This window comes from Egretta garzetta, unplaced genomic scaffold, assembly GCF_000687185.1.
Source record: "Egretta garzetta isolate BGI_Z169 unplaced genomic scaffold, ASM68718v1 scaffold77, whole genome shotgun sequence".
Taxonomy (NCBI): domain Eukaryota; kingdom Metazoa; phylum Chordata; class Aves; order Pelecaniformes; family Ardeidae; genus Egretta; species Egretta garzetta.
Genome location: NW_009260130.1, coordinates 161,311 through 187,505, shown reverse-complemented (window position 1 = coordinate 187,505; position 26,195 = coordinate 161,311). Strand labels below are relative to the sequence as shown.

General features: G+C 45.0%; 1 protein-coding gene across 1 annotated transcript in view; it reads right to left on the bottom strand.

Moving 5' to 3' along the window:
• SHROOM3 (shroom family member 3) overlaps positions 1-26,195 on the bottom strand; it is a 151,743-nt gene that overhangs the window by 87,271 nt on the left and 38,277 nt on the right. Inside the window, exon 2 of the mRNA XM_035896957.1 lies at positions 18,809-18,963. Coding sequence (XP_035752850.1) covers positions 18,809-18,963 — 155 coding nt within the window. The remainder of the gene's footprint in view (positions 1-18,808; positions 18,964-26,195) is intronic.

Genomic DNA, 26,195 nt, shown 5'->3' with positions numbered 1-26,195 from the left:
CGGGTGCAGACAGCTCGTCTTCTCATCTCAAGCTAGAAGCACAGTGTCCATGTTCAAATACAGGTGGTGGTTAAACTCTTGGATGGGACCAGGCTGCTAGAGGAAGACTAACACAGACCTGGTGATCGTCATGGTCCCCAGCATCTCCAGCTGCATCAGCTAGGAAAGACTTGCAAGTTTGGACCAGCAGTTCTCTTACCCTGAAACCAGCCTCCAAGTGGAGTCACCGCGACATTTCCTGTCACAAAGGACAAACGTCCAAGTAGGTGTGTTAAGGGGCTGTTTTCTGAACCTCTTCTACCAGCCACTGGCTACAGGAAGATCTCAAATTGGGTGAATCAGTAGGATAGTCCAGTATTACGTGATGCCTTATGAAGCTAGGAACTGGGAAACATTTCTGGGGAGGTCAGATGCAAGGAACAGATCGGAGGCTTTACATTTTCTCAAGATTTAACAGCTTTTGTGGCCAGCTCCTTGCAGTGTGAAGAAAGACAGACTGACAATGAGGGAGAACTCCCCCTGCAGCAGGGGGCTTCCTTAGACAGTTATTGTTCTGCAGACATTTCTCTTCTCCACTCTCGAAACTTTGATGCTTTTCAGGGTGGAAGAGTGTAATGAAATGATGCCAAAGAAAACGATTCATTTTCCTTCCTCCCCCATCCCCAAAGAAGTTATTATCATGCAATGATAAATGTTGCTGTACTATTGCAAAAAGACAGACTTCTGTTGGAACAGCCTCACACAAAACTGTGAGATGAATGGATGCTCTCTTGACGCCACGGGCTGGATTTTCGGGGGTAATGCGGCACCAGGAGCCATGATGGGAGCGAGTGATCTTTACAGGAAGGAGAAACCTGAAAAAGTCTCTGTCCCTTGTATTACGTTGAGGCATTATGCTCCAACTGTGTAAAAGCATGAATAGGCCCCCAAAATCACATGAGCAGGTTAAAAGTCATCTACTTGTCACAATTAGTATATGCAGAATTTTGACTTGTCTTCTAGGCTTTGAATCACCAGAGCTAGAAACTTCCAAAGCAGATAGCTTCACAAATCTCCTGGCTCAGGAGCTGGAGCTTTAAAGCAAGCATTGTATGTCACATAAACCAGCAATAGCACTCCGTCTCAGGAAAGAATCAAGCCTACATTTCTGTTTGCATTTTAAAATGTTCTTCAGAATGGTGCAAAGTACAAAACTCTGTAATAAACACTGAAGAGAGAGAATAAGATTGAAGCTTAATAGCGCTCAGTCACCTACAACTTTCCTTTACTGATCCAACTGTCCAAAAATAAAACAACCCAACTTGGTCTGTGGGAGCATGGATCTTGCTCTACATGACAACAGCTTTCAAGTAGAGAATACAGCAAACCAAAGCAATGAAAGGTATAACTTGATGCTAAGGTATAGTTAAATTGAGATAGGTTTTGTGTCTACTCAGCGCAGCTCATAACATCCATTCACAGCTCGCTCTTGTTCTTTGCTTTTTCCAGCCAGGCCAGAAATCCTAACAGATAGCCTCATGCTTGTAGTTCAAGCTGGCAACTAACAGACCGTGGTCCCCAGCTGCTGAAAAAATGTTTCTGGGGAGGAAGAAGAAACTAAAGATGAAAGGAGCATTGCGGAACCCATAAGAACTGGCTCACTGAAGAAACAAGCACGACTAAAGACACCAAGTGCTTGATTTCAAGTATTGTTTTCTGCACCTTACTCCCGTAGCTCTTCTGCAGGTCATTTACTGGAAAGGCAAGGCTGTAAGAGCACAGTTATGACCGAGTAAGCTCCTGATTAAAGCTAAAGCCCAAATCTCTTGTTGCAGAAGCATTGCTATTTTCCCTGAATGAGATCAAAAGCAAAAGAAAAAAACATATGAGGAGGTGAAAGGCTAATGGCTCCTGAAAATAGTTCGGTGGCGATAGCACTGAGGTTATTTCTCTGAACAACGTTTCTCTCATTAAAAGCAGGTAGGTATCAGATTTTAATGACTTGTTTTTTCCCATCTCAGTAGGACCAGAAAGACTTTTATTTCCCTGTTCTCCACAGCCCTCTTGCAGAAGAAATGCTTTACCAGCCTTCTTATCATGGTTAAATGATACCTGCACTTGAAAGCAGGATTTTTACCCTTCTCTACAACCTTAGGCAAATATAGCCAGTTCTCAGAGCGCCGACAGGAAGGCAAATCACCTACTGCAAACTGACAGCTGTCAAGTGATAATAAGTACCTGTAAGAGGGAGAGTTTCATCCCCCCCCATGTACCTATCAGCTTTCACTGAAATTATACCCTCCTCCCTGTGATCAAGCCACTAGAGCTGTGTGCCCAGCTTCAAACACAGCTTTGAGCCCTGCCGGGGGGGGATGTCTCTGCTGTTTTTCCTTCCCTCTCCTCTTGCATGACATCTCTTTGCAAATGGCATGAAACGACTGAGAGATTTGTTTTGGTTTCCCAATTCCCTGACTTCCTCTTGTCTGTGGGGGCTTCTCTGCAATTTTCTGTATTTCTTGCAGGCTGTTAGGCATAGAAATACTAAAGAAATCAATATAGGCTTTGGAAAAGCTCAACAGCTGTAACTTCTGAATGTCTCACCTCAAACCTCTTGAAACTCTCACATAAAATTACAACATATAATTCTTGGTCTTAAAGAAATTAAAACACTTGCTTAAAAACAATCTGCTTTGCTGAGTCACAGCAAGAGGCTGAGCAATTTGCAGGAATGAGGCCACAGTTACTTGACAGCAGGAAAAAAAGTTACGTGTGGGGAGAAAAGAAGTCTGCATTTCAGAAGTGAATTTCCAGCGGAGAGGAAGGAGTAAAAGCATTCACTCAGACAGACAGACAGACAGACAATTCCTACCCCTGCTGCCTGAATAAAGGCTCTTTCAGCATTAACCCTTCCCGGCAGCATGCCGTCTCAGCACCGTTGCCTTTAGGAGACAGAGTTCTTATGTGGCAAAATCTTCCCTGGCATAAAAGTTTGCGTCTCTCAGTAACACCAGTGCTGCTGAGCTATCTATAACCTGCGAGAATCCGGTCCCATCACTTCATATGCAGTGAAGCCAAGAACAGAAGTGATCCGGGGCCTGACAAAAATGATAGGCACAATAAATCAGTACACTGGGGTTATTTACACCAGTTATAACTTTGGCATCTGTAATAACAAGGCAGAAGTGTCTCTGTTTTACCAAGAAGGACAACCAGGTGGCTACACATCCACTGGAGACTTTGCTGAATATACCTCATTGCAAATACAGATCCACTGTTGACTTGAATAGAACGAGATTTGGGCAATTAACAACACATTACACACATCGACTCATGTTCCTAGAATGTCACAGCTAAGAAAGGAAAATGCCTCCCCAAACCAAATACAAGCTGAGCTCTAAAAGACCCTTTTCTCCTTTAGCACGCATCACTCTGTGTCAGGAATTCCAGCCCCGTTCCCGCTCATTCATGAGCATGCGTATGCAGGAGCGGGGAAGAGGGCAAGGAAGAATTTCTTTATGGAAAAAAAAAAAAAAAAAAGCAGCCCCATTCCTGAGACGCTGTTGCTATGGGCCCGCGGGGTTCACAACAGATGGCAGGAGAGCCATCCCCACGCCTGGCTCTGAAGCTGTCCACTCAAGCATACCATTCACATTCCTCACATACCTCCGGCCCAGTGGCTTCGGCACAGGGCGGCCTGTCCCCCTCGACGCCCCGCCGACCCCTCTCCTCAAGGTGCCTGCGCCAAGCCGCGGGGCCGGGATGCAAGCAGCGGGCTGACAGTCAGCCCTCCCTCCCCCTCTGTCTTTCACCGTCCCTCTCCATCCCTGCGTTTTCCCACAACTGAGTGGTGAAATACGATTTCAGTACTTCATCTTCTGAGAATCTGAATCACTGAGAGAAAGAGGTTTGTTAACCGGAGGCTCAGTCCCGGACACAGCCGATTTCTGCATCCTCACACTGGTCTGAATCAGAGTGAGAGAGAAAACAGCCCCTTAGGGCCTGATCCAGACCAGGGCTGTGCATCTTCCTGCTCCCTGGATGGAGGAGGCAGCAGCCTTTGGGATAACGGCTTGAGGTGAGGAAGGCTGGACCAAGGTAGAGACATCCTCTTTGCTGCGGAGGACATCATCACATCTAGAACACTTTAGGGGAGCACAGTTCAGAGCCATGGGCACTGCCAGAAAGGATTCACTGTCTAACAGATGTTATAAACAGCTAAAAAGTATGAGAGAAAGTGTGCAGGGGGGAAACAATGTAAAGGTGGAGTAAGAGAAGTACCAGGTGGGGGAAAGTGTGACTCAAGCAGCAGAGGTGTCCAGGTATATAGAAGAGAGACACCAGAAGCAGCAGCAACGAACTCCGGGTACAGCATTCTGCCCTGCTGCTCCATCTAGTTTAGTGTAGGGCAAGATTACCTGCAAGAGCCCCCAAAATATGCAACACCCTGTTGAGAAGTCCCTGCTGCTGGGGAGTTCATGCTCTCAGCCTTCCTCTCTGCGCCCTGCAAAATCCTGCCTGAGAACCAAAGCGTGTCTCTGACAGCGCAGCAAAACCTCCCCAGCTCCCAGGGCACAACCAGGCTAAGGAAAAGTCAATCCGCCATCACCCCTGCACGCACGTTTGACACTTAATCGTACCGTTCTGGTCTCCTAAACCCAAACAACAGATGTGTTGGCTCTGCAGAAAGGAATTCGAATGTGATTTGCCTGTCGCTTGCTGATCACACGTAAGAGGGCTCTTTGGGGCTTATTTGCATTTGGCTGGTGGAGTCACTGGTTTTTTCTTCTTTTTGTTTTTGCAGGGGGGTACAACAACGATGGAGACAAAGCGGCAGATGCTGTAGGCTAACCACGAAGAGTGGCACTGGACGTGTGCAGCTGGACATTTGCATTGTGCTGAGCTGCAGGGCTGCTCTGAGGCAGCCTGGGAAATGTGCTCGCTGCTCGTCAGCAGGTTCAGCCAAAATCCTTCACCACTCTCCTTTATGGCTGTGACTTGCCTGACCCTCCGAAATGTTGTCCTTGCAAAGCACCAGGGGATAAAGTTATTTTCCGGTTAGTTTTTCTTCTGATGCAGACAAGGAGCAAGCATGAAGTTTGAGAAAAGTGTATGACTTTTGCTAAAAGTTGGTTTGTGCGACTGCATGTGCAGTCTTTTCTGTGCAGGCATGCAGGAAATTTTCCCTCCCTCTCAGACACACAATGGTTTAGATTTGGTATTTATGAGCTTAAGTTAGAAATAAAAGAGGAATGAAGTTTCCAGGTGGCTTTTTCTTTCTTTAATCTTTCCTATGTGTCTCCCTCTCACTCCCTCTCTTTTCTATCAGTCTTTAATCAAATTCCTGGTGTTACTTTTATTGAACAAAGGAGATGCTGGCACAGCCCTTAAGTGCCTATGCACATGGGTTGCCCTATAACAGCCAAGTTGCTACGATTCATTGTTAAATGGTCCCTGCAGGCTGTAATTTCTAAAAAGCAGAAAGAAATGTCCAGGCTTTGGCAACTGAGGTAAATGTTAATATCTGGTATTCCTTCAGCCACTTGGGTTTCTGTGAGGTATTGCCTTTAACCCTTTGAGGGCTTCAGAAAGACTTATCTTTTAGACACTAAAAACTAGACCAGAGAAAACAGTAGCATCACCCCCACATGATTTTTTCAATTCACTTGACGGAGGCGACCACCAAATCTCTTTTAATTCAGGCATCTCTTCAAATTTCAGATACTACATACATCATCTTTCTTCACATTATATACTGCAGAGCACTGAATCACTCTGCTCAGATTGTTCCCAGGAACAGAGAAGAAATATATGTCTAGCTCACCTACAACCTGATATGAAGACCACAGGAGATGTCAAATCACTCGAGCAGGTAGTGGATTAGGACCCAAGACAATCCCTTGCCCGTACATGGTCATCCACAGGAATTCATAGCTGAACGCTTTGTGTGCAATACTGCCGGCCTGCAGTCCCCCTCAGGAGAGAGTCACAGCACGCGAGAGATGCAAGTGGGGAAGAGCTGATGCCGTCCTTTGCAGAGCTGCCTGCAGCCTCGCAGTGTACGTATGTGGGTCCTCCAGTGAAGGACACATCACTACAGCCTGGGAACACGCCCACCCGTGCAGGCATCAGCCCATGCCTCAGGGTGACGGGATCTGTGCTGTGAACAGCCTCTTCCTACATGCTGTGGATGTCTCTCAGCTCCACTGCCTCAGGAATCTCTAGGACTACCCACATGCCGACTGGTTTTGCCCTTGATGTACTTAAGCAAATGTGTGCTCCTGAGAGCAGGCAAACCTGTGCAGGCAGGAAGGTACAGGTGCCCACCATGCACAGGTCTTCCTCAGGTGGGACAGCCGGCTTGTGAGAAGCCAGTGGGGTGCTCCAAGGACTGAAGCTGACAGCACACAGACAGTCTTTCCCCAGCCAGATGCTTCTTTGAATTTGATTTTAAAGAGCTGGCTCAAGCAAGGCAAGAGGAGGAAATATGGGGCAACAGTCTTTCCCCAGCCAGATGCTTCTTTGAATTAGATTTTAAAGAGCTGGCTCAGGCAAGGCAAGAGGAGGAAATATGGGAATATCTAAAGTGACTGGGCAATTGCTGCTGTAACCAGTTCTAGTTTTATTGTCAAAAACTCCTGGTTCTTTAAATATTGGAATAATGAGTGCGCATTAGGCACGGCAGTGTGCTGCACTCGCAAGTCGTGGCTGCATCTGTACTTCCAAACAGGCTGTTTGAAGTTGATTTTCTTAAGCAGATAATCTACAGACAAAAAATACTCCATTTTACATAGACAGGGACACAGACCCCAATATTCCCCTAGCACCACTTCAACTCGCTTTCACCCGCTCTGCATTTTCACCAAGCGGATTGGATCACCACGTAGAAAAACCACAGAGTTACAACAGTTTCGGCCGCAGCACACAGCTAAAGGTTTGGCTTATATTCACAGCCTTCCCCTGCCTCAACCAAAACTAAAGTTAAAGATATCCTAATAGCAATGAAGCAGGTAATGGGTTTAAAGATTAGTTAATGGGTTTACTAAAGGAGCTAATGTCTTAGTAAATAATCAAAATCAAAGTTCAATGAACTCAGTTTTATGATTCACAACCAATCTAAAAGGGCGTATCGGTGTGTATAATATATGACAGGTCTTCCATGGATGTAAATTTGTGCAGGCCCATACTGGAGCTGTACTGATTGCTATCTCTTAAGAATCAGCCTCTTTCACGTTTTCTTTCTGCTATCATCTGCAATGTTACCATATTAATCAAACAAGAATACATCCCAGACTGTACGGCTAGCCCATCTGTATTAAACACTGATGCCAAGTGTTGGCCTGGTTTGACACCCACTTTAAACAACTCTCAACTTACTTATAAGAGGTGAAGGCCAGAAAGAGTGCCACGTACATGAGCAGAGAATCTTCCGGAATATAAAACTGTAAAATACACCTGACACATCATGGTGTGTACGTGAGTCAGATCTTCTGCTCATGAGACCCAGTGTCCCAAGTGCATGGCATTATTATTAGCACCCTTTGACCCCAAGGAAACATGCTGTACAACTCTGGAGGGTCTCAGAAGACCACCTCTCCTGCAAGCTTCTGGCACTTTTCTAGCCTAAAGCCCAATAGATTACCACTCAAGCTTACCACTCAAAAAAGTGACAGACCCTGAGCAGCGGTGTGGCACTGGCTCCCTGTTTGCTGCGAGCTCGCTTACAACACCAGCCGAAAAATCCCCCATGGTACTGCCTGGACACTCATTTGCTCGGAAGTTTATGATGCTCATGACATTAAGGACCAACAGGCTCCTTAAGACTCCTGTCCTCCCTCTCCCAAAGCCCTGCCGCGAGGTCCGACTGCCTCTGCAGGCACAAAGCCGTGCCCGTATTGCTTTGCTGTAGCTGTTGAGAGGCTGCTTACCTTTTGAGACACAAGACCAAGCCTCAGGTATTCCCATCCTTGCGGCAGAGGCAGCCTGCCATTTGGTGAGCGCAGTCCTCAGAGGAGGGAATGGCACTACCACCTCGGAAAGTGGAGAAACAGGAGCATAGCGATTAAGATAACAAGTTGCAGATACAGGTGCTGTGCACAGAGGCACCTCAGGACTAATCCCGCAGTAAAAAGCAGGAGGTTTGCTCAGCAGAGGCAGCTCAGATTACTGCCCTCCTACCAAGCAGTCGTCAGCAGGCCTGACAGACAGGAGCAGAGACCGTGAGGAAAGGGGAAATTTGTTGAGTGAAAGTGCCAGTCAGCTCTGTCCTGACTCCCAGCAGATTGGTGGTCGCCTCCCTCTTATAATTAACACTGGGCTTTGGGGGGGAGAGAGGAGAAAAGAAACTAAATTCAATAAAGAAGTGTTTTCAGCCAGCCAGGAATTATTTCTTGTTTCTCTTGAAATGCACCAAAGTTCATCTGAAAAAAGCAACTGGAAGTGAGAGTGGGCCATAAAAACCCACAGAGGAGGAGAGGTGTAGCAGGGACATCAGTCTCTGCTGCTCACTAGCCCACAAGTTAGGGCACAGTGATTCGACTGCAGGTTCAGGGTTGAAAAAGACGCCCACAATGGTTCCTTTCTGCCAACCATCAGCTCTGGGGGTTGCACTGCCTCTTCTCCTACACCAAAGCACCAGGCCTGAGCCCCTGGCAGAGAAGGCGGCTGTGGGCACACGGCTCTGTACAAAGTCTGTGGAAATATCACTGAAAACTACGTGGTCCTCAACACGCTGGACCCGTCCTGATATAGAGGTTGTCAGCCTGATGCAACCAGGGAGGTTCAGTTGGCCTCTACCCAGCCAGGCTGCCTTAGCATCCAAGAGAATGCTGAAAACATACATTAAATATACGTTACATCTATTAAATTAACATGCTTTTCCTACAGGGAGCAAAATGTTTAATTTCAGGCCAAACCGAACACACAATTTCACTTCTATTTCACCCTAAATATTTTTTTTCCCAGTCAGGCTGTTAGATCAAAACATACGTTATTCACAGTCTCACCCATACTTTTTGCCACACTTTCTCCAACTTCAATGTCCCCTTCACTTCAAGAGTCTGAATACATCATCGTCTTCAATGCAGCTAACTTCCTGACACCCTACAGGCAGGCGAGCTGTACCTCCCTTCTATAAGGGAGGCGAGTATAAGGAGTAATGCCACATGAAAATATCTGTCAGCAGGAGGAGCCAACCCCAGTGCCCCAGGCCCGACACCAGCATACTGGAGGAGTTCCCCATCTCCCCAGGACAGGGGACGGCACTTACTGCCTCCATTCTCCTCTTGCAATTTCATCTCATGAAAGCAATAATTTTTAAAAGCCTGGTAAACACAGGAGACTAAGAGGTAACTCTGAGCCTAGTTAACTGGCTCTTTTCAGTGTCTGAAAGGTGTATTTTTAAACCGATATTTCTGATTTTAATTAGCTTAGGCATTAATAGAAAAAAAAAGTCATGGTGTACTTATGCAGGTATAAACTCCATGAAAATGTCTTACATACACGTACTGAAGACCAGCCCTGTCTCCCTTCTAATGCCAAAGTCAAAGCAGGCAGAAAGCTTAAGAAAAGGGGTATTGAAAAAAAAAAGTTCTGTATTCCAGAGCTCTTGGTGTAGCCAGTGTTTTGGCCAGGTGCATACACATGAATACTCCCTGTCCACCTGCATGTGAGTTAGGCTGCCTTTCACTACAAGCAGGAAGATTTGTGCCTGTAAAAGACCATTTGATACTGTCTGTGCAGCTTCTGCTCTTCATTAGTCTTTTGACTGAGACATTCCATTTATCCAGCCACAAGGAAGAAACAATACGAAGGGATTTGGATGACCCAAACAAGTCCATTAATGAAAAAATGTAAAGTAGTTACAGGGACCACTACACCCTAACATCTCTTTTACTGAATGAAATCCAGGCAAACTCAATTTATATCAGTAGGATTACGCTAGTGTTCATTAAGCCTCTCCTGACCCTACCTCCCTTTCAGAGGAAACCTTGGATCAAGCAGGAAAAGCACGGAAAAGTTTTTGAGAAATTGTATTAGTCCTAGGTAATTAATGTAGCTGAGCAAAATAAATATTTAACCCAGCTAAGGATATGTATACATCAGCACATATCAATGCCAGGCAACTAACAAACCCCTTATAAATCAATATTTATAGTCAGCACTTGAAATTAAAGCCATGCAACTGGAGCTTCTAACAGTAAGGAAGATGAAATTCAGTTATTCTCAGTTCTCCCCCTGCAGCTGCCCGGTGAAGCCGTCATCCTGCAGTCCTTTGCACCTGTACAGGTAACCAGAACCTCACGCAAGCCCAGGTATTTGCCCTATCGACTAAAGGTCAGCGTAGACACAATCACAGATAGAGAAGCGAGGCACAGATCACTCGAAGAACACATGCTTGTTTGTTCAAGTTTTCATACTATCGTGATCTGATCCAGCTCCAACTTAATCCTCAGGAAATTCCAAAAGAAGGAGATTCACACCCTAAAAAGCACTTTGTACGGCGCTGGCAGAGATTTCCCAGCCTTTCCCGTGTCACTTTCTGACAAATCAAACCCCAGTTTGATTATTGCCTGGAGAAGGCAAACTAATCCAAATGCACTTGGTGAAAGAAGCAGCTAATGCAGACTGGCAGTGGCTAGAAATCGCTGTGTTTCTAATGCAGTTTCAGGTGAGAGGTCAGTCTTTAATGTCCCGTATAGGATAACACATTATGGTGGCTGGCATTTTTTTTTTTCCAAAGCATTTTCCCACTGTCCCCATCGGTGGCCTAAATCTTTTTTTCAAAAATCATATCTAGATCTTCTTCACATTTACTACTTGCTGTGGGAAATTCCTAAAAGCCTGGCAGTCCTAAGCTGTAGCTAATTAAATCCTAGACAGTAAGCCTGTTGCCAGTGATTTCAAAATTAAATTCTGTTCACCTCTTAGCCGTCTGCCCCGTGTTTCACATTGACCCTTCTTAATGAGATAGGAACTGCAAACATTTTGATGAACACACAGAAAACTCCTCTAATGAAAATACTGATGTTTGACGTAGTTAAAGGCTTACCAGTTTGAGCCAAGATGCAAGCAAATTTTAAAGCCTTTACTTACCTGGGAACAGGCTGTACAGACCTTGGAAATATTGTACAAACAATGGGTCAGGACCCTGATGGGCTTTGGCTGGTCGCACCCATGTGCATCAGCTGAGGAGCTGTCTCTTCACGTCAGACTCCAACTAAAGGCTCAGGTTTTGAGTGTTAAAAAGAGGCATTTTAAAAGACCCCCTCCCCATCCCGTGATCTCATGCAACAGAGCACCAGTGACACCTGGCAGACGGGGAGCTGAGAAACAAGGAGACATGACCAAGGGCACACTGGAAAGCTGCGGAGGAGTTCACAACCGAACGTACAACGGTGCGAGTCACAAGACCACCCTGCCAGCCCTCTCCCAGGGTTAATGCCAGCTTTGGCCTCTCGAGCTGTCAGTCTTAAAAATTCCATGTGTACGAAACCTTCCTTTCTCCCGTTTCCCCAGTCATCATCACTGAACAAAAAATAACTGCACTGCATAGCAGCTCTTTGGAAACATGCTCCTGCGTTGCTACAGAGTGGGGTGGGAGCCAATGCCTATTCTAATTAATTTCATTCACAAAACTCGGATTTATTCGATGCAATTTTTTGGCATGATGTCAAATAGGACACAAAATTACATTAGTGTCATAAGAGGAAAGGATTAGTCCACAGAGTTCTTTGAAGAATTGTGTTGGCACTTGGCTTTTTGTAAAAATGCCAGCAGCTTCCCCTCTCTCTAGGGGAAACCACTGCCCAGAGAAGGTCTGAGCCAAAGCCTTTTTGAGTCTGTGGGAATCTTTCCACCAATTTCCATGGGCTCGAATCAGCTCTGAGCCTCAGATGTCAGTCGTACCAACATCTTCCTCCCACACTTTGACACTTCGACGCGGTCATTTATCAGGTAGAGTGGAAGACTTTTTTTTTGGGTTTTTTTAAGCCTTAGTTACAGCAATTTGCTGCCAAAAGAACAACTTCGTAGCTATGGCATAGGTGTAAGTATTCAGGATGTCTGGATTCAATTCCTGATCTTGCCACAGAGGACTTTAAATGAGTTGAATTAGCCACCTTCCCTCTGACACTCCCGTCCCAGGACTGTAGCATACTTCTCCTCTCAGCATCTCCCCCCAGGTCTCATCATTCAGACAAGGGGAGCCAGGGACACGGGTGTGGCAAGAGAATAAACCGAATAACCCAAGTCACACAGGGAGTCTGTAGGGAAGCATGAAAATGAACACACAGATTACGGTTATAGCCAAGGATAAGCTTAATCCCTTTCTTTTTGTACAGTTTTTAGCACAACAGGAAAACGAGGATAATGTTTTCTATCCCCACTCCTCCTTTATTTGACTTGTATTTTTAGCCTAAGGGTCTTTGAGATGGAAAAGAATTGCAGGCACTGCTAAGCCTGAGGCAGACACAAACCACCAACCACTAACACTGAAAATAGAAAATCAACTGCCTGGAATACTGATCTTTGCTATGTTTGTACCTTTTCGTTTACTTACAGCTCACTACAGAGCTGCCCCACGAAGTAAGAGATGATGCAGCCCAATGTCCTTCACTCTACATAAAGCATGCTATGAGGACTGGGCAAACACACACCCTTGGGACAAGTAAAGCTGTTAGTAGGTACCAGGAGCAGCAGCAGCCATGCACTTTAATCGCAGTATCTATCTCGACGGTGATGGCTAGCACCAAGCCCAAAACATCAGGGCCCTATTCAAGGTACTGATGATTTGTATGAGCAGAAGAGTCGCTCATGGGTGGCGCTGGAGAAGAACAAGGCTGAGGGGTGGCTTTTACTGCGGTGGTCTCAGAAGCGCTAAGCTTGTGTGCCTTGAGCCTCAGGAGTGCAACAAGACATTAAGGCAACTCTGTGCTATAGGAACTGAATGTACTTCATCTTTAATACCACATAAATAATATTTGAACAGGGTTCCTATGGTCGCTCACACATACGTTGCGCATCTTGGATGTATGCAGTTTTGCTGTAAACCACAGCTCTTTTAAGATTCATTCTTCATGCAGCCTCACTGGCTCTGCAAATGCACGTGTCACCACCAGAGCCCCTCACATCCCAAGTCAGAACCCAGGTGCTGGCCTGAACACTAAAAACAACACCCCAGAAGAGCTCTGCAGGACTCCAGCATGTCAGCATGTATAGGGAAAGGGCCCAAAACATTGGTAATTCTCTGCAGAAACTTTTTACTTGCTGTTCCACTAGCAAATTTTAATAGAGCTTTGCATTCATTAACCAAGACTGACACTGGATCCAAGAGTTTAAAGAATCAAAGGACCAAATTCTGACCTGAGGTAACTCATTTGAACGCCATTCCAGTCAATGGAGCAGCTTTACACCCACCAAGAACATGGGCCAAACTGCCCGTGGCAAGCTCTCTTCACAACATAGCGTCGTCTCAACAAGAATGACTTCATGTTTTCACCTCTGCCCTCCCTGCACCAGGCAACAGCGAATGCCACAGCAACTCTAACCAACGGCTTGTAGGAGGCCTTAGTTCAAGCAGTGTTTGTGTTAGAAAGGGTGTCTGAGAGTTGTTGTCCCTGCGACTGTGGTTGCCTTCAGCATGATATTTGCAGAACAGCTACATTTGCCATCATGCCTCAGTGCTCTAATTGCTGCTGTTACGAACATGTTGAATGTAAAACTATGTAAACAGTGTGACGCTCTGACAGCCATTCTTGTTTACTGACCTGTGGAAAAGTCTATTTTTGGCAACTGCTGTAGGCCACTGTGGTCTGTGTAAAGCAGACAAGGCAATGCCCACGTTTTGAGCCTTGTCTTCAGCCAATACAAGCACGCACAACACAAATAGATCAAACTGATACCACTGAAAAACCCTGGGTCTTTTCTTAATTGCACCCAGCTCTACTTAGATACTGAAGTTGGAGAGGAAGCAACAGAAAAACACAAGTTGGAAAAATAACCCGTCTTTCACAATTAAACAACTAAGCCTTATAAGGCTCATCCTCCTCCAGCTGGTTAAAGATCAACTGACTATCAAAAACTATCCAAGGTACTCTGCCGGGGACAGTAGGCAAGCCTCCTGCTACAGAATTAAACAAACTGGTCTCTCCAGTTTCTCATAGTGATTCACACCAACTGTTCTCAAATTGGCAACCCGTGAGCAAAAAGATCTCCCCAGCATCAGCCTGGGGATTCCTCAGGCTTGATGGAACTGGTTCTGCTCATACCCACAGTGAGAGACCTTTGTCACCAGCAGCAATATAGATGTACTGAAGACTATCACGGGAAATACTTGTGGAGACCTCTCTTCTGAGGACATGGCTTCTTGGCTCACTCCCACAGCCTGTCACCAGTGGAGCGATACTTGTTTGTTCTTCCCTGTAGCGTAATGCTATCTTGCCTCTTTGCCCCATGATAATTTTAAAGGCTGTTCCCCTCACTCACTCTGTTTACCTGTGGCAATTTGATCTGGCTAGCAGGACTGAACGCTCAAGCGGCGGTATGCTTTTTGCCTGACTGCTCAGCTATGAAATATATCAGAATGAATTGAACGTGCTTTCTTCTGGGCCAGCAGAGGAAAGTGTCTTGAAAATCCCTGTACTAAAAAGTGGGGAAGGAGAAAATAGGTAATTTTGTTGTGCAGTGCTAAACGTCTTAAGAATCAGATGGCAGAAAAAGGACTAGAATGGACTGCCAAGCTAAATCCACACAAAAGATACCAGCAGCAGGGCACGTGAGGCAGGAAATCGTAACTCAGTTTAGCAGGGACTGGAAAGTGCACCTAAGGTACACTCAGTAAGGCTTTGTAATTCCCTGAGATGCAGAGTAGCTCTTACTCTGGCTTATTCTGGCTTCAGCACAGTGTGAAGTATCAGCAAGCTTCCTCATAGCACACCAGTTGCAGACCTGAGGTCTACAGGAATGAACAAATACATACACATCGGAGTCTATTGTCCTGGAAATGAACGGGCAAAACAAGTACAGGGAGGTAGCAAGGAATGGGCAGAAAGAAAGGAACCGCCTTTTAAACAAGTTAGATATGAGCAGCCCTGTTAAATAAGCCGAGAAAGCTGAACATTTGAAATCTGCCATTGAGGGCTCCTGAGCTGGGCATGAGAGAAACAAAATGCCCACGTTAGTAGAGGCTCACTCTGCTGCCATTACCTTTGTCCTAAATTAAAAAACAAGACTAAATAGCAATTTGAGCATGCTATGTGGGCTGCGCAAGTGTATGGAGTGGCTCAGATGTATTCTGGTGGTCCTCTGTTTGATGGTCTCACTACAATGCATCTGAATAAAAAAACCTGTGCTTTCTGTCCGTTGTGATGTCTGGTGTCTCCATCACACTGCTATAGAGAGCTCCTGAGTTTTTAATTTGAAAAACAATCAAACCTTCAAAAACATGCTGACCTTGAATATGCTTTGGAAAGAACCAAAACCACATACACCAAACAGACTTTGCTATTGTTTGCATATGACTTTAAAGGGTAAAGTCCATGTCAGTGTGAGCTTGTGTCACTCCTAAGCAAGAGCCCTCATGAATACTGAAATCACAGCCTAAAAACTCAGGTCACAAATGACTGGTTAGTGAGTTTTCAGACTGCTGGTGTTTGCAGCAAGCAATCCTAATCGACTTCAATTAAATCAACATGACCAATTTACAAAGATCAGCTTCTCAAGCACTCAAAAAATAATTTATTTTCAGATGATGTAGTACTGCAAAACATCATCTTCTTGTCCACACAACGAAACACAACCCCAAGTGGGAAGTACACTAGTGCTTCCTTTACCAGCCTTAATGGCTGGGGTAAAGATAATCTGCAGATCCTTGGTGCAGATCCTTGGTGCTTTACCTCAAGTCTGGCTTGCAAACCTTAGTTTGTTCAGATTTCATCACACAGATATGCTGCCTGCCCAGCAGCACCCTAACTGAGAGGAAGGCTCCACGTGGCTCAGGTTCTGTACTGAGCTGCTTTCCTTAATTTGTTTCTTTTGCATCTTGCCTCATTTGGTTTTATAATGTTGTAAGCTTTTATTTCATGCAGAAACTCACTTTTCCCTTGCTGCTTTCCTCTTTCTCACCATTTTCCTCTGGAATCCTTCTTATCCCTTCTCATCCACTCCCCCTCTAGCATTGGAGACAAAATCTTTGTCTTCCACCTTGCCACCAGCTGGCCAGAGTGATGAGTCTTCCCACCTTTGGTGACGGAGGGAATTCAGAAAAACTTGTGACTTGCTGCCCACAAAGCAATCAGGACCTCACATTTTTGTTCTTTTACTGCTTTCAAGCCAGCACTGCAGGTCAGCTGGGACTGTGTCAAATTACCTGAACTGAAGGTTGGGCTCTTAGCTCTTAATTGCAATTTTTCAGTTCTAAGTTTATGGATTGTCACTGAGCTTTAAATGTGCACAGAGGGCTTGAAGTACCTTGGCAAGGGTATGTGAATGTAATACCTCTTAAAGTTAATGTGCTTGATCTTTCTAGTGGTGATAAAGTGAAACCACGAAAGGCCCCAAACCAAATTTTCAAGTTCAATATAGTATTCCAAACCAGGAAGAACATCAAATACCCTTACATACTCATTAAAAAGGAGAATAAAAGGTGAAAAGGTCTTGGGAACTTAAAAATAATGGAGAAAGAAACTATTACGTTACACTGTGAAGTGTAAGTTTGGAACATAAAACACTGCTGGCTGATTGTCGATTTTTTCAGAGGTGGGTCACCTCCTCTGTCAATAACTCATCAACCGTAATGAGAACATGTGACTGGTGCCCACAGGGATTGCTCTGCCTCTCAGGATTCCTACTGCAGGTGAAAAACTAGCCAAGAAAATTTAAGAGTTGCTCATTTTCTATTTTAGCTTGAAGAAAGAGGCCACAAAGCTTCCTAAGAGATGTGGTCCCGTGATTTAGGCATCTCCCAAGGAAATATTAGGAATTGCTGAATTTTGGCCTGGCTATGACACTGCTGACCTTGAGTGCATCACTCCTCTGTGTATAAAGACATATATGCATACATACATACATATATGTGCATGCGTACACGTATGCATATGTATATACCCAGGCAGAGAGAGAGTGCTTATTCCTCCTGGTGTCCAGTTTGAGACACACAGGAACCGATCTTCGCAATGTACTTTTTCCAGGTTGTAGGCTGCAAAAGGGTTTTTCACAACATAGGCAGTATCCACCAGAGAAATGCTGCTAATGAAAATATCTAAACGAAGTGGAGAGGAAGAAAGCTGGGACAAAACAACTGTGATGGGACTTGAAGGTTTGCTTGTCTATCCTTTTCTCTTTCCTTTTCTATTTACCTCTTCGGTGGATAGATCGAACGCCAGAAACAATTCTCAATCTATACCAAACAGAACCAGTTATTTTACTAGTTCATCTCAGCAAAATGAAATTAACTGTGACCAAAGGGTTCTATTTTCACAATTTTGCTGTTAGTTTGAATTAAACATTTTGTTCAGTCAATACAGTTGGACTACAATCTACCTGGGCTTTAAATAAAAACAGTTTCTTTTTGGAAAACACTCAAATTGCAATGAACTGCTTTCGCAACTCTCCTCCCAATGGCTATGCAAACCATCTAACAGTTTTGTATATGAACATTCAGAATTTGTCATAAGGTCATTGTCAGTACCTATAGGTGCTCTAGGTAAATAAAAAAATATAGCCAGCAAAAGCACGAAATATACTCCAGAGAGCACGAGGGTGTCTGAGCTGTTCATACCTGTCCTACTTGGACATCACCGCTCAGATGGTAGTCAGCTGTTCCCACTTAGTGACCCAAGCTGACACCTTTTGTTTGGCTAATGACAGATTCCTCAGCCATGCTGATCTTGACCCAGATGTCTTTCTGGCTAAGTGTGGAAATTCAGGACAGAGCACTCCAGAAAGGGATACCAGCTATCACCTACCTGGCACAGAAAAAACTGTTTGGATATACCCACAGTAAAAAACATACAGGAAGCATCTGTATTAAGGTCTTAACCCCGCTTGTCCCCCCATGGCAAATTCCAGACCCAAACATCTCTGATTCAAAATGCACCTCAAGATTCAAGTTCTCTGTCCTGACCCTAAGACAAACATATTATTGATGTCACCGAAGAGGATCAGCACAATTTGCTTAACTGAGTTATGCCCAGCACACCATTAAACCCAGCATGCTGACATCGTTACCATTTGCAAGGCCTTTGACAACCAGGGGAACGGCAACATAGAACATATGATAGCACAGAGGCTGTTGCTCAAAAGATGCAGGTGAAGCGGCTGCTCTCCCTGCTCTACCACATCCTGAGTACAGTATCGGTCAGACTGCTCTCGGTCAGCACAGCCACTCTATCACTCACCTGCAGAACATGAAATAGCTCCAAATCTTGCTGAGGCCGGTGGAAATCTTTCTACTGTCACAGCAACAGTGATAACATGCAGCAAATGAGGCAAGAGCTATGTACAGAACTGCCACCCTTTCACAGGGAGCCCCAAGCACTTTGAAGGAAGATGGGACTGCTTGGAAATCACTGAACAGGAATCCTGGATTGTCATGTGGCAGGGGAGCAGTGGAAGAGATTTCACACGCTTGGAGGTATCAGTGACAAAGGAGTCATAGAAATGTTGGCTGAAAAGAATAAACATTTGGCCTTGGGCTCACACCTGTGCGCTTAAAACAAGGCTTTTGCCAAGATCAGGCCAAGTCATAGGCTTTCAGCTGGAGATGTGAGGGGAATGGCTGTGACACCCTGCGGGGCAGGAGAGAGGGAGGGAAGGAGTGCTGGATCTTGCCTACCTGCGGACGACTAGCTTCAGTTTCTTGTAGGACCCTTTAACCAGGGAGATGGCCTCTCTCCTGGAGCTGCTCAGTTCCACCTCATTGATGTTCACCACTTCGTCACCAGCCTGCAGCTTGGAAGGCAGGGAGGCCGCTTTACCTCCCTCTTCAATCTGCACGGGAAAGAGAGCAGAAAGAAATGGTGAGACATGCCTGCCACAGTTTGGCTATCACATGCAGCGCTGAGCATGCATTTCTGTTGAAGGAATTAGGTCTACCAGCCCCCAAGTCAGCTCTCTGACTAAGAAACGTTGTCTCCCTTTGCCAGCCAACTTCCTCAAAGGTCTGTGCTTGCTTACATTTCATATAGATGGAAGCTGAGCATTGGCAGCCAAACTAATTCTGCCAAGAAGCATTGTTTCAAATAAGCCTGAAAAGTCTTTGGTATTTGGAAGCAGTGAACACCAGCAAAACGGCCATGGAACGCCTCCTGATAAGAGCACCCAGGCAGAAGCCCAAGGGCAAAGCCGGGATTAAAAGAGCTTGGATGCGATTTTTTTGTTCAAGCTCCCTTTCGTGATCTAGCTGGCTGATTAACAACAACTTCTTGCTTACTGGCCAGCAGTAAAACAGATGCACATAGGTGTATGTAGCTAATGACATGCAGCACCTCTGTAGTGTTTTTCAGCTAGGGATATAAAGAAAGTATACAATTATTTTAATTTTATGGGAAAGTAAGCAGTCTGCTTACGGCTATGTAGTGGCAAAGCTAGAAGGAGAATCCTAGGGCACTTTTCTCTGTTTTGTATGGTCCACCATGTACATTGTGTAGTCCTTCGTGCACATTGATTCTCCATCAGCGTGCCAGCAGAAATACACCAAGTCCACAAAGAGGTTAAGTGACAAGGCAGAGGACAAGAAAATTTGGCCCAGAATCTCTGAATCTCAGCCTTGTGCACTGATGCCCTCCCTCTCTGCAAAGGCACACTAGCATAGCAGAGGGCAAGGCCATATATGGGTTAATGCACTGCAAATCCTGAGTTTCTGGAGGCTCAGGAGTGCCGCCGGTTCGGAGTGCAACTGATATAGCTTTTATTACAAAACTTGCCACCGCAAAAGGTGATATTCAAAGCACCTGGCAGTCCCTGTTCAACAGAAGCTGTGACCCGTGCTTGCCGTTGCCATGTGACCCACACTTAAGTATAACATCTCATGGCACATTACAAGTAAACCTCTTCCTTCAGGCCTTCGCCTTCCCAGACATCATATTGAGGCAAAGAGGTGTATCTGAATTGGATTGAGACTCTCATCCAGGCAATGGAAGGGCTGCTATTTGCAAGGGTACCATTTTCTGAGCAGTGAAATCGCACGCACGCTTCTGGAAGTTACTTTTATTTCAAGTCACTCCAGGCAAAGTGTAATTAAGCCATAACCCAGACATGTAACTCAGCACATGTAGACGTATAACCCAGATTTTTACCAGAACATTAGTTTCAGTGTTGAATGGTGATTTCTCACAGGTGAAGTCGGTCTGTTCTTCTGAACAATAGCATTCCAGCTCATGTACCTTCTAAAACTTAAAACCTGACTTCCACAAACATTAGCTAATAAATTGTCTGAACCCCTTACAAAGGTAGGTAAAAATCATTGTCATTCATCCTACCAGGAAGTCATTCCCCTGATGAATGAGTTTTTTCTTTTCTTCTTAAGAATGGATAAAACCACAGGAATGAGACTTCATATAAAGAGCCTTGTATCACAATAACCAGGAAGGGTGAGAGATGAAACATTAGACCTTGCTGCCAGCACAAATAAATAACAAACTAAAAATGTAGTATTGCTCTAGTTTGTTGCTGCCATAAAGAAAAACAGGTGGGTATCATTTCAGTGAAACACAATAGAGTGGGATACTATGGGTTAGATCAACTTGTGATATAGACAACAGAAGGGATTTTTTTGTATGTTTTTGTTTTGATGTGTTAGATCCCATATAATGGAGAAAAGGCATTCTTGGAAAAATATGTCCTATAACAAATACCAACTACTTCAAAGGCTGAGGTACTCATCAGAAGCAGCTGTATTGACTTCTGCCTTGAGGAACCCTGACCTTAAAAAACGAACAAAATTGTGATCTGTGCTTTATCCTCTAAGAATCCAAATTGTACCTATATATTCTAGGGTTTTTTCACTCCACAGGGTCACCGTTTCAAAGTTCTCTTCACAGCCACATGGGCTAGACAATTATTTTTCTCCTCTTTTTTAGTGAAAATGGAAACTTGGATTCTTCCATAATCTTCTTTATAAATAATGTGAAATCAAAGACTTAGAAGGAAGACTAAACCCTGTGATACTTCTGATGAGGTTGCTAACATTATGAACAGCTCTGAAAGAAATCTTTCTTCGAATCCTGATGTGTTCCAACTTATGCCTACGCCAAGGACTCTTAAACTACAGCTTGCAAGGCCATGTAGCCCATGCCATAGTAAAGAAGTCTTACGAGGAGCGGCTGAGGGAACTGGGGTTATTTAGTCTGGAAAAGAGGAGGCTGAGGGGAGCCCTTATCGCCCTCTACAACTACCTGAAAGGAGGCTGTAGGGAGGTGGGGGTCAGCCTCTTCTCCCTGGTAATGAGCAATAGGATGAGGGGAAATGGTCTGAAGCTGTGCCAGGGCAGGTTTAGGTTGGACATGAGGAAAAATTTCTTCACCAAAAGGGTTCTCAGGCACTGGAAGGGGCTGCCCAGGGAAGGGGTCGAGTCCCCATCCCTGGAGGTATTTAAGAGATGGGCAGACAAGGTGCTTAGGGACATGGTTTAGTGGTGGGATGGCAGTGTTAGGTTAAAAGTTGGACTTGATGATGTTAAAGGTCTTTTCCAAATGAAACGATTCGATGATTCTATGATTCTATGAAACTATCCACAAGCAAGACCTAAAACAAGACCCACTTTTAGTGATTGGAAGCTTTTAATGGCAGCATCAAAACCATTATTACTTACGTACCTAGAGATATATATAAAAGGAGATATGGATTGATCTTTTGTTTCTAACATAGTTATCTATCTCATCTATTAATAATAGATAGCCTTCTCATCCGTCTATTGCTTAGGTACGGGTGTCATCTATTCGGCTGGGGTTCCCTAGACGCAAATTCCTTAAAGTTCCTGGAGGAAAACATTCACAACAGGCCTGTGACCTGGCACTACCACTCAGAGAGTCAAAAGAGGCAGAAAGACTCCCAAGTTTCCACCAAAAGTCCAGAAACAAGGCACTGCCTCCCAAAGCAAGGCTCAGATGCTCCACGTTCATTTCTTCTCTCTGAATGCCTCTGAAAATATTTGTTTTTAAGGCCTGGTGATATTTCAAGGAAAGGACTGAATGATTCAAACAAAACAAGCTGCACTATAAACACAAAGCTCTATCTCTACCCAGTGTAACAATGATCAACAAAGCAAACAAACCTCAGCATACGTGTAACCTATTGAAATGAACACCTGCTTTGCTGGACAAGGCTGAGCAAAGTCAAGGATGGGACTCTGCCCGGTCTGTGATGCACTGAGCAGCTAAGGATGGAAGATACTTGCAAAGCTATGCACGCCACAGCAGACAAATAATACGCACGCAGGCCACTCCTGCATGCGGTTGCCTTCTCTGAACAACTTGTCTCACCCTGTGGACCAGGTCCCAAGTGAGAGTAAATGAGAAGGCAAGTCTTCAACTGGTCCCTAAATCTCAAGTGGTTCTAAGTGCTGCCAGTCAGTACGGGCAGAGCCAGCAATACCCTCTGCTGTTTTAAGTGTGCAAGTTGTGCTGGAGTAGTTCGAGCAGCCACAGCATTGTCAAAATCACCCTTGACAGTCACTTGCACCAAAAATGTAATTGCTGTTAGCTACAGGACCTAGTGTAAGAGGTCAATAAATACCCAGTAAGACCTCTTACGGTTTATTTCAGCTGAGAAAAACAAGGTGATATGCAGCCAGCAAACCTTCTGGGTGTAGGATTGTCACTCATCCATCAGGAACAGGAGGAGCCAGTGGAAGCCGGCTGGGGACTCAAGTATTTTCCTTTTGGCTGGATTGAGCCCACTGCTCTGCCAAGTTGAGTCATGAGAAAGTGACTCTGACGAGCACAGGGTGGAGGAATACCTAAAAAAAACCAGTCTGGTTTTGAACTTCATGAGCTGAGCTAAACCTCAGAGGGGTAGATCTAATGGTTGGTCTTGCTGCAGGTATCTGTGAGTAGAGCCAGGCATTGCCACGTGGGGAGAAGAGCCTTTCTCCTTGAAATCAGCAGGAGCATCTGTACAGCAAAACATTTGTCAATAGCATAAAGACTCTTGGCTTCCGTGCCTCAGTTTTCCACTGGTAAAATGGACAAATTGTTGCTACCTTTGTCTGTCCTGTCTATTTAATGCTTGAGCTCTCTGTGGGTGGCGATGATCCAAATCTTGGCCCTCATTCCAGGGACTGTCTCTGTGAATCCCCAGCTCACAGGCCCTGACCCTGGGGAGAGTCCGTGCCAATTAGGACCATGCAACAGGAAAGCATCCCCTTCCAGAGAGTGTTCCACCAACAGTCTACAAGATGGTTCCTACGTCCTGTGAAATCTCATCAAACTTCTGTGGTTTCAGCATCTCCCCCACAGCTCTTTCTTTCTTCTGTTTTTCACAAACTTATCTAGCCAATTCTTTCAGGCTCTTACAGAAGGAGAGAACAAGACTTTCCCTGCCAAGCTGGCCTCTCCTGAAATACACCCACTTCAAAACGCCGCAATAGTCTCCTCGGGCTGACGCAAACTCAAGTCCCTTCAGTTGTCTCTCCTGCAGTAAAGACTTCCATGCCCACTGCCCTTTCCCGGAAATCCCAAAGGCCACCCCTGGTCCTGTTTTGCATTAATACTCCAGTTCATTTTCTTGCATTAGAGGAGGCTTCTTGTCATTCAATAGATCTTGCAGCAGACTTTGAACCCATCTGTTCTCCCTTTTTCTGGCTTACTGTAAAAGCAAGAAGTTGCTTAAGCAGATCACCAAGGATACATAAGACTTATTACTACTGTCTTTTGTTTGGTTCGCTATGGTTACTGTAGGTTCAGAGAATGCTGTCTAACTGAGACCCTTTCTTGATTATTTTAAAGAAGTTTTCTTTATTTATTCCTCTTTTCTCTTCCCTTTCTTTGAGGAGCTTTTGTAACAACAAATTCTCTGTAGCTTTTAAGATGGATTATTCCATCTTTGTGTCCCTTATATTATGAATGGTGCATGCGATTCCTCAACTGTAAACTCACTTGCTGAAGTTTCTCAATAAAAAAAAAGAAGCAAGCAAGCAAATATGTACGCACACTGTATGCAGTTACACAAGTGAAAGCTGTGCCACGCAGCAGGTTAGTCACTGCTGAGTGACACCGGGAGATGCTCTGGAAAAAACAGTAATCCAGCATAGCTGGGTGTTGACATAAGCAGCAGCAATTGCGGTGACAAACTACTGCCCTTTTCGTGTCAGATATTATAATGATGGGAAGGGAAGCATCACAAATGAACTGCTGGAGATGGCTGCCCAGAATTCCTGAGCTGCTGAAAAAGATTTTATAGGAACCGACAGGGTGAGAGGGGAAGAAATTTTGCTCCACGAAGGAACTGAGAGAGGTAGCGTCCTCCGCTACAAGGAGTCCATGGTTCACCCAGGAGAGGCATTACAGAAAGATGTTCTCTGCTTTGGACCCCTTGTTTTCAACTATCTTACTGGAACTATTTTCATTCTTGCCAGTGGAGGAACGATGTATTTTCAGTGAATCTGGGGTTCACCTCTTCCTTGTCCTTCATGAGTTTATTAGCACTGGTGCCACTTGAGGGAAAGGATTAAACCAGCTGTGAGTTTGAGAGAAAAGACAGGAAAACTGCCTGTATCCATTTCCAAATTCAACAGTCAAGGTTTTAATGACTTCTCAGTGCCCAGACTAGGACAGCAAACAGGTGAGAGTAAGGTTTTTCATTTACCTGTCCACTATTAGCTGTAATACAGCCACACCAGACCAGTCATGTATTGCACCCAGTACAGAGCAGCGCACACAGAGGCCCACTGGGCCAAATCAGGCTTGCTCTGTGAACTCGTTGAGTAGCTGATTGATTTAGGCTTTATGCTGGTGATGGAGATTGTAAAGCTCCTGTGGAGTTCAGAGATGGTTCAAACCTAAAAACAAAGTTGCGGAGCTGCTGAATGGCTCCAGAGAATATGCTGCTCCCCTCATTCAGACTTAATGCCATGTCACAACTTGGGGGCAGCGAGTGCTTCCCATGCAGCAGACAGAAATTCTTCCTCATTGTCCCCAACCTCTGTGTCAGCATGACAGAGCAGTTAAGACAATTCAATCAAAAAATAGTTAAGTCAAAGGTCTCCCCCTGGAGCCGTGTCTCTGCTGGATATCCCCATCCCTGATGCAGACATGCATCTCGAGAGAATTTAGCTATTGACATTTACTCCAAGCCATAGAAACTGTTGCCAAATTAGTTATTGTTTTATTCTGCAGGGAAGCAAGGAAGGGATTTTTTTCTCATAGTGCTCTGGTTTGTTCCACAGTAACATTTCTGCTCCCAAGTACAAAGCATAGTAGCGGAGAGACTAATTTATTCCAGGTAGTCATACAAGGTTCACATAGAATGAATTCACCTTGAGAGGCTGAACTTTATTCAGTAGAAGAACAAGTTAAACTACACAGTTTGGAAGGGTTAGCAGTGCCATGAAATCTTTCTGGCACTGCCAAAAAAAATCTGTTATTTAACACAGGCAAACCAACATATTTTCTCCCACACTCAGCCTGAACCATGTTAATGAATATACTTACTTGCCTTGGAGCAAGACACCTAGCAAGGAAAACTCCAGCCCTTACCATTCACAACAAAGACTTCTGGCATCCCAGGCTTATTTTCCAGATACTATATCAGAGAGGCACCACTGTAAATCTAGAGGGACATCTACTCACCGTGTTCGCAGGGAATGTCACCAGCTCTGATTTTATCATTGTGGCCAACATCAGAGAAACTCAGCAGTACTTGACCCCATACACAGAAGAGTCATGAGCTCAGGGCTGCACCAGACTGTCACAGACAGCTCACGGCTTCTTTGCAGCATGTGTGTGTCTGTTTGTGTCTCTGGGGACAGACAGATTCATTTATTTCCTACCTGTCAGGACAAAATCAACTCACCTGCCCCTCCACTGAATTCATCAGCTCATGCTTCGATTCTCCTGAGTGGCAAAATTCAATGTCAAGGCTGTGGCAGAGAGCTTCCCCCAGTGCTGTGCCCTCCCCAGGTAGCTGAGGAGACCAAGACAGCAGGAGCTCGGCATCCTCTCTTTTGCCAGCACCGGGTACTCTTGGCTTCAGTTAAAGCAGTGCAGCCTACCCTGAGGAAAGTG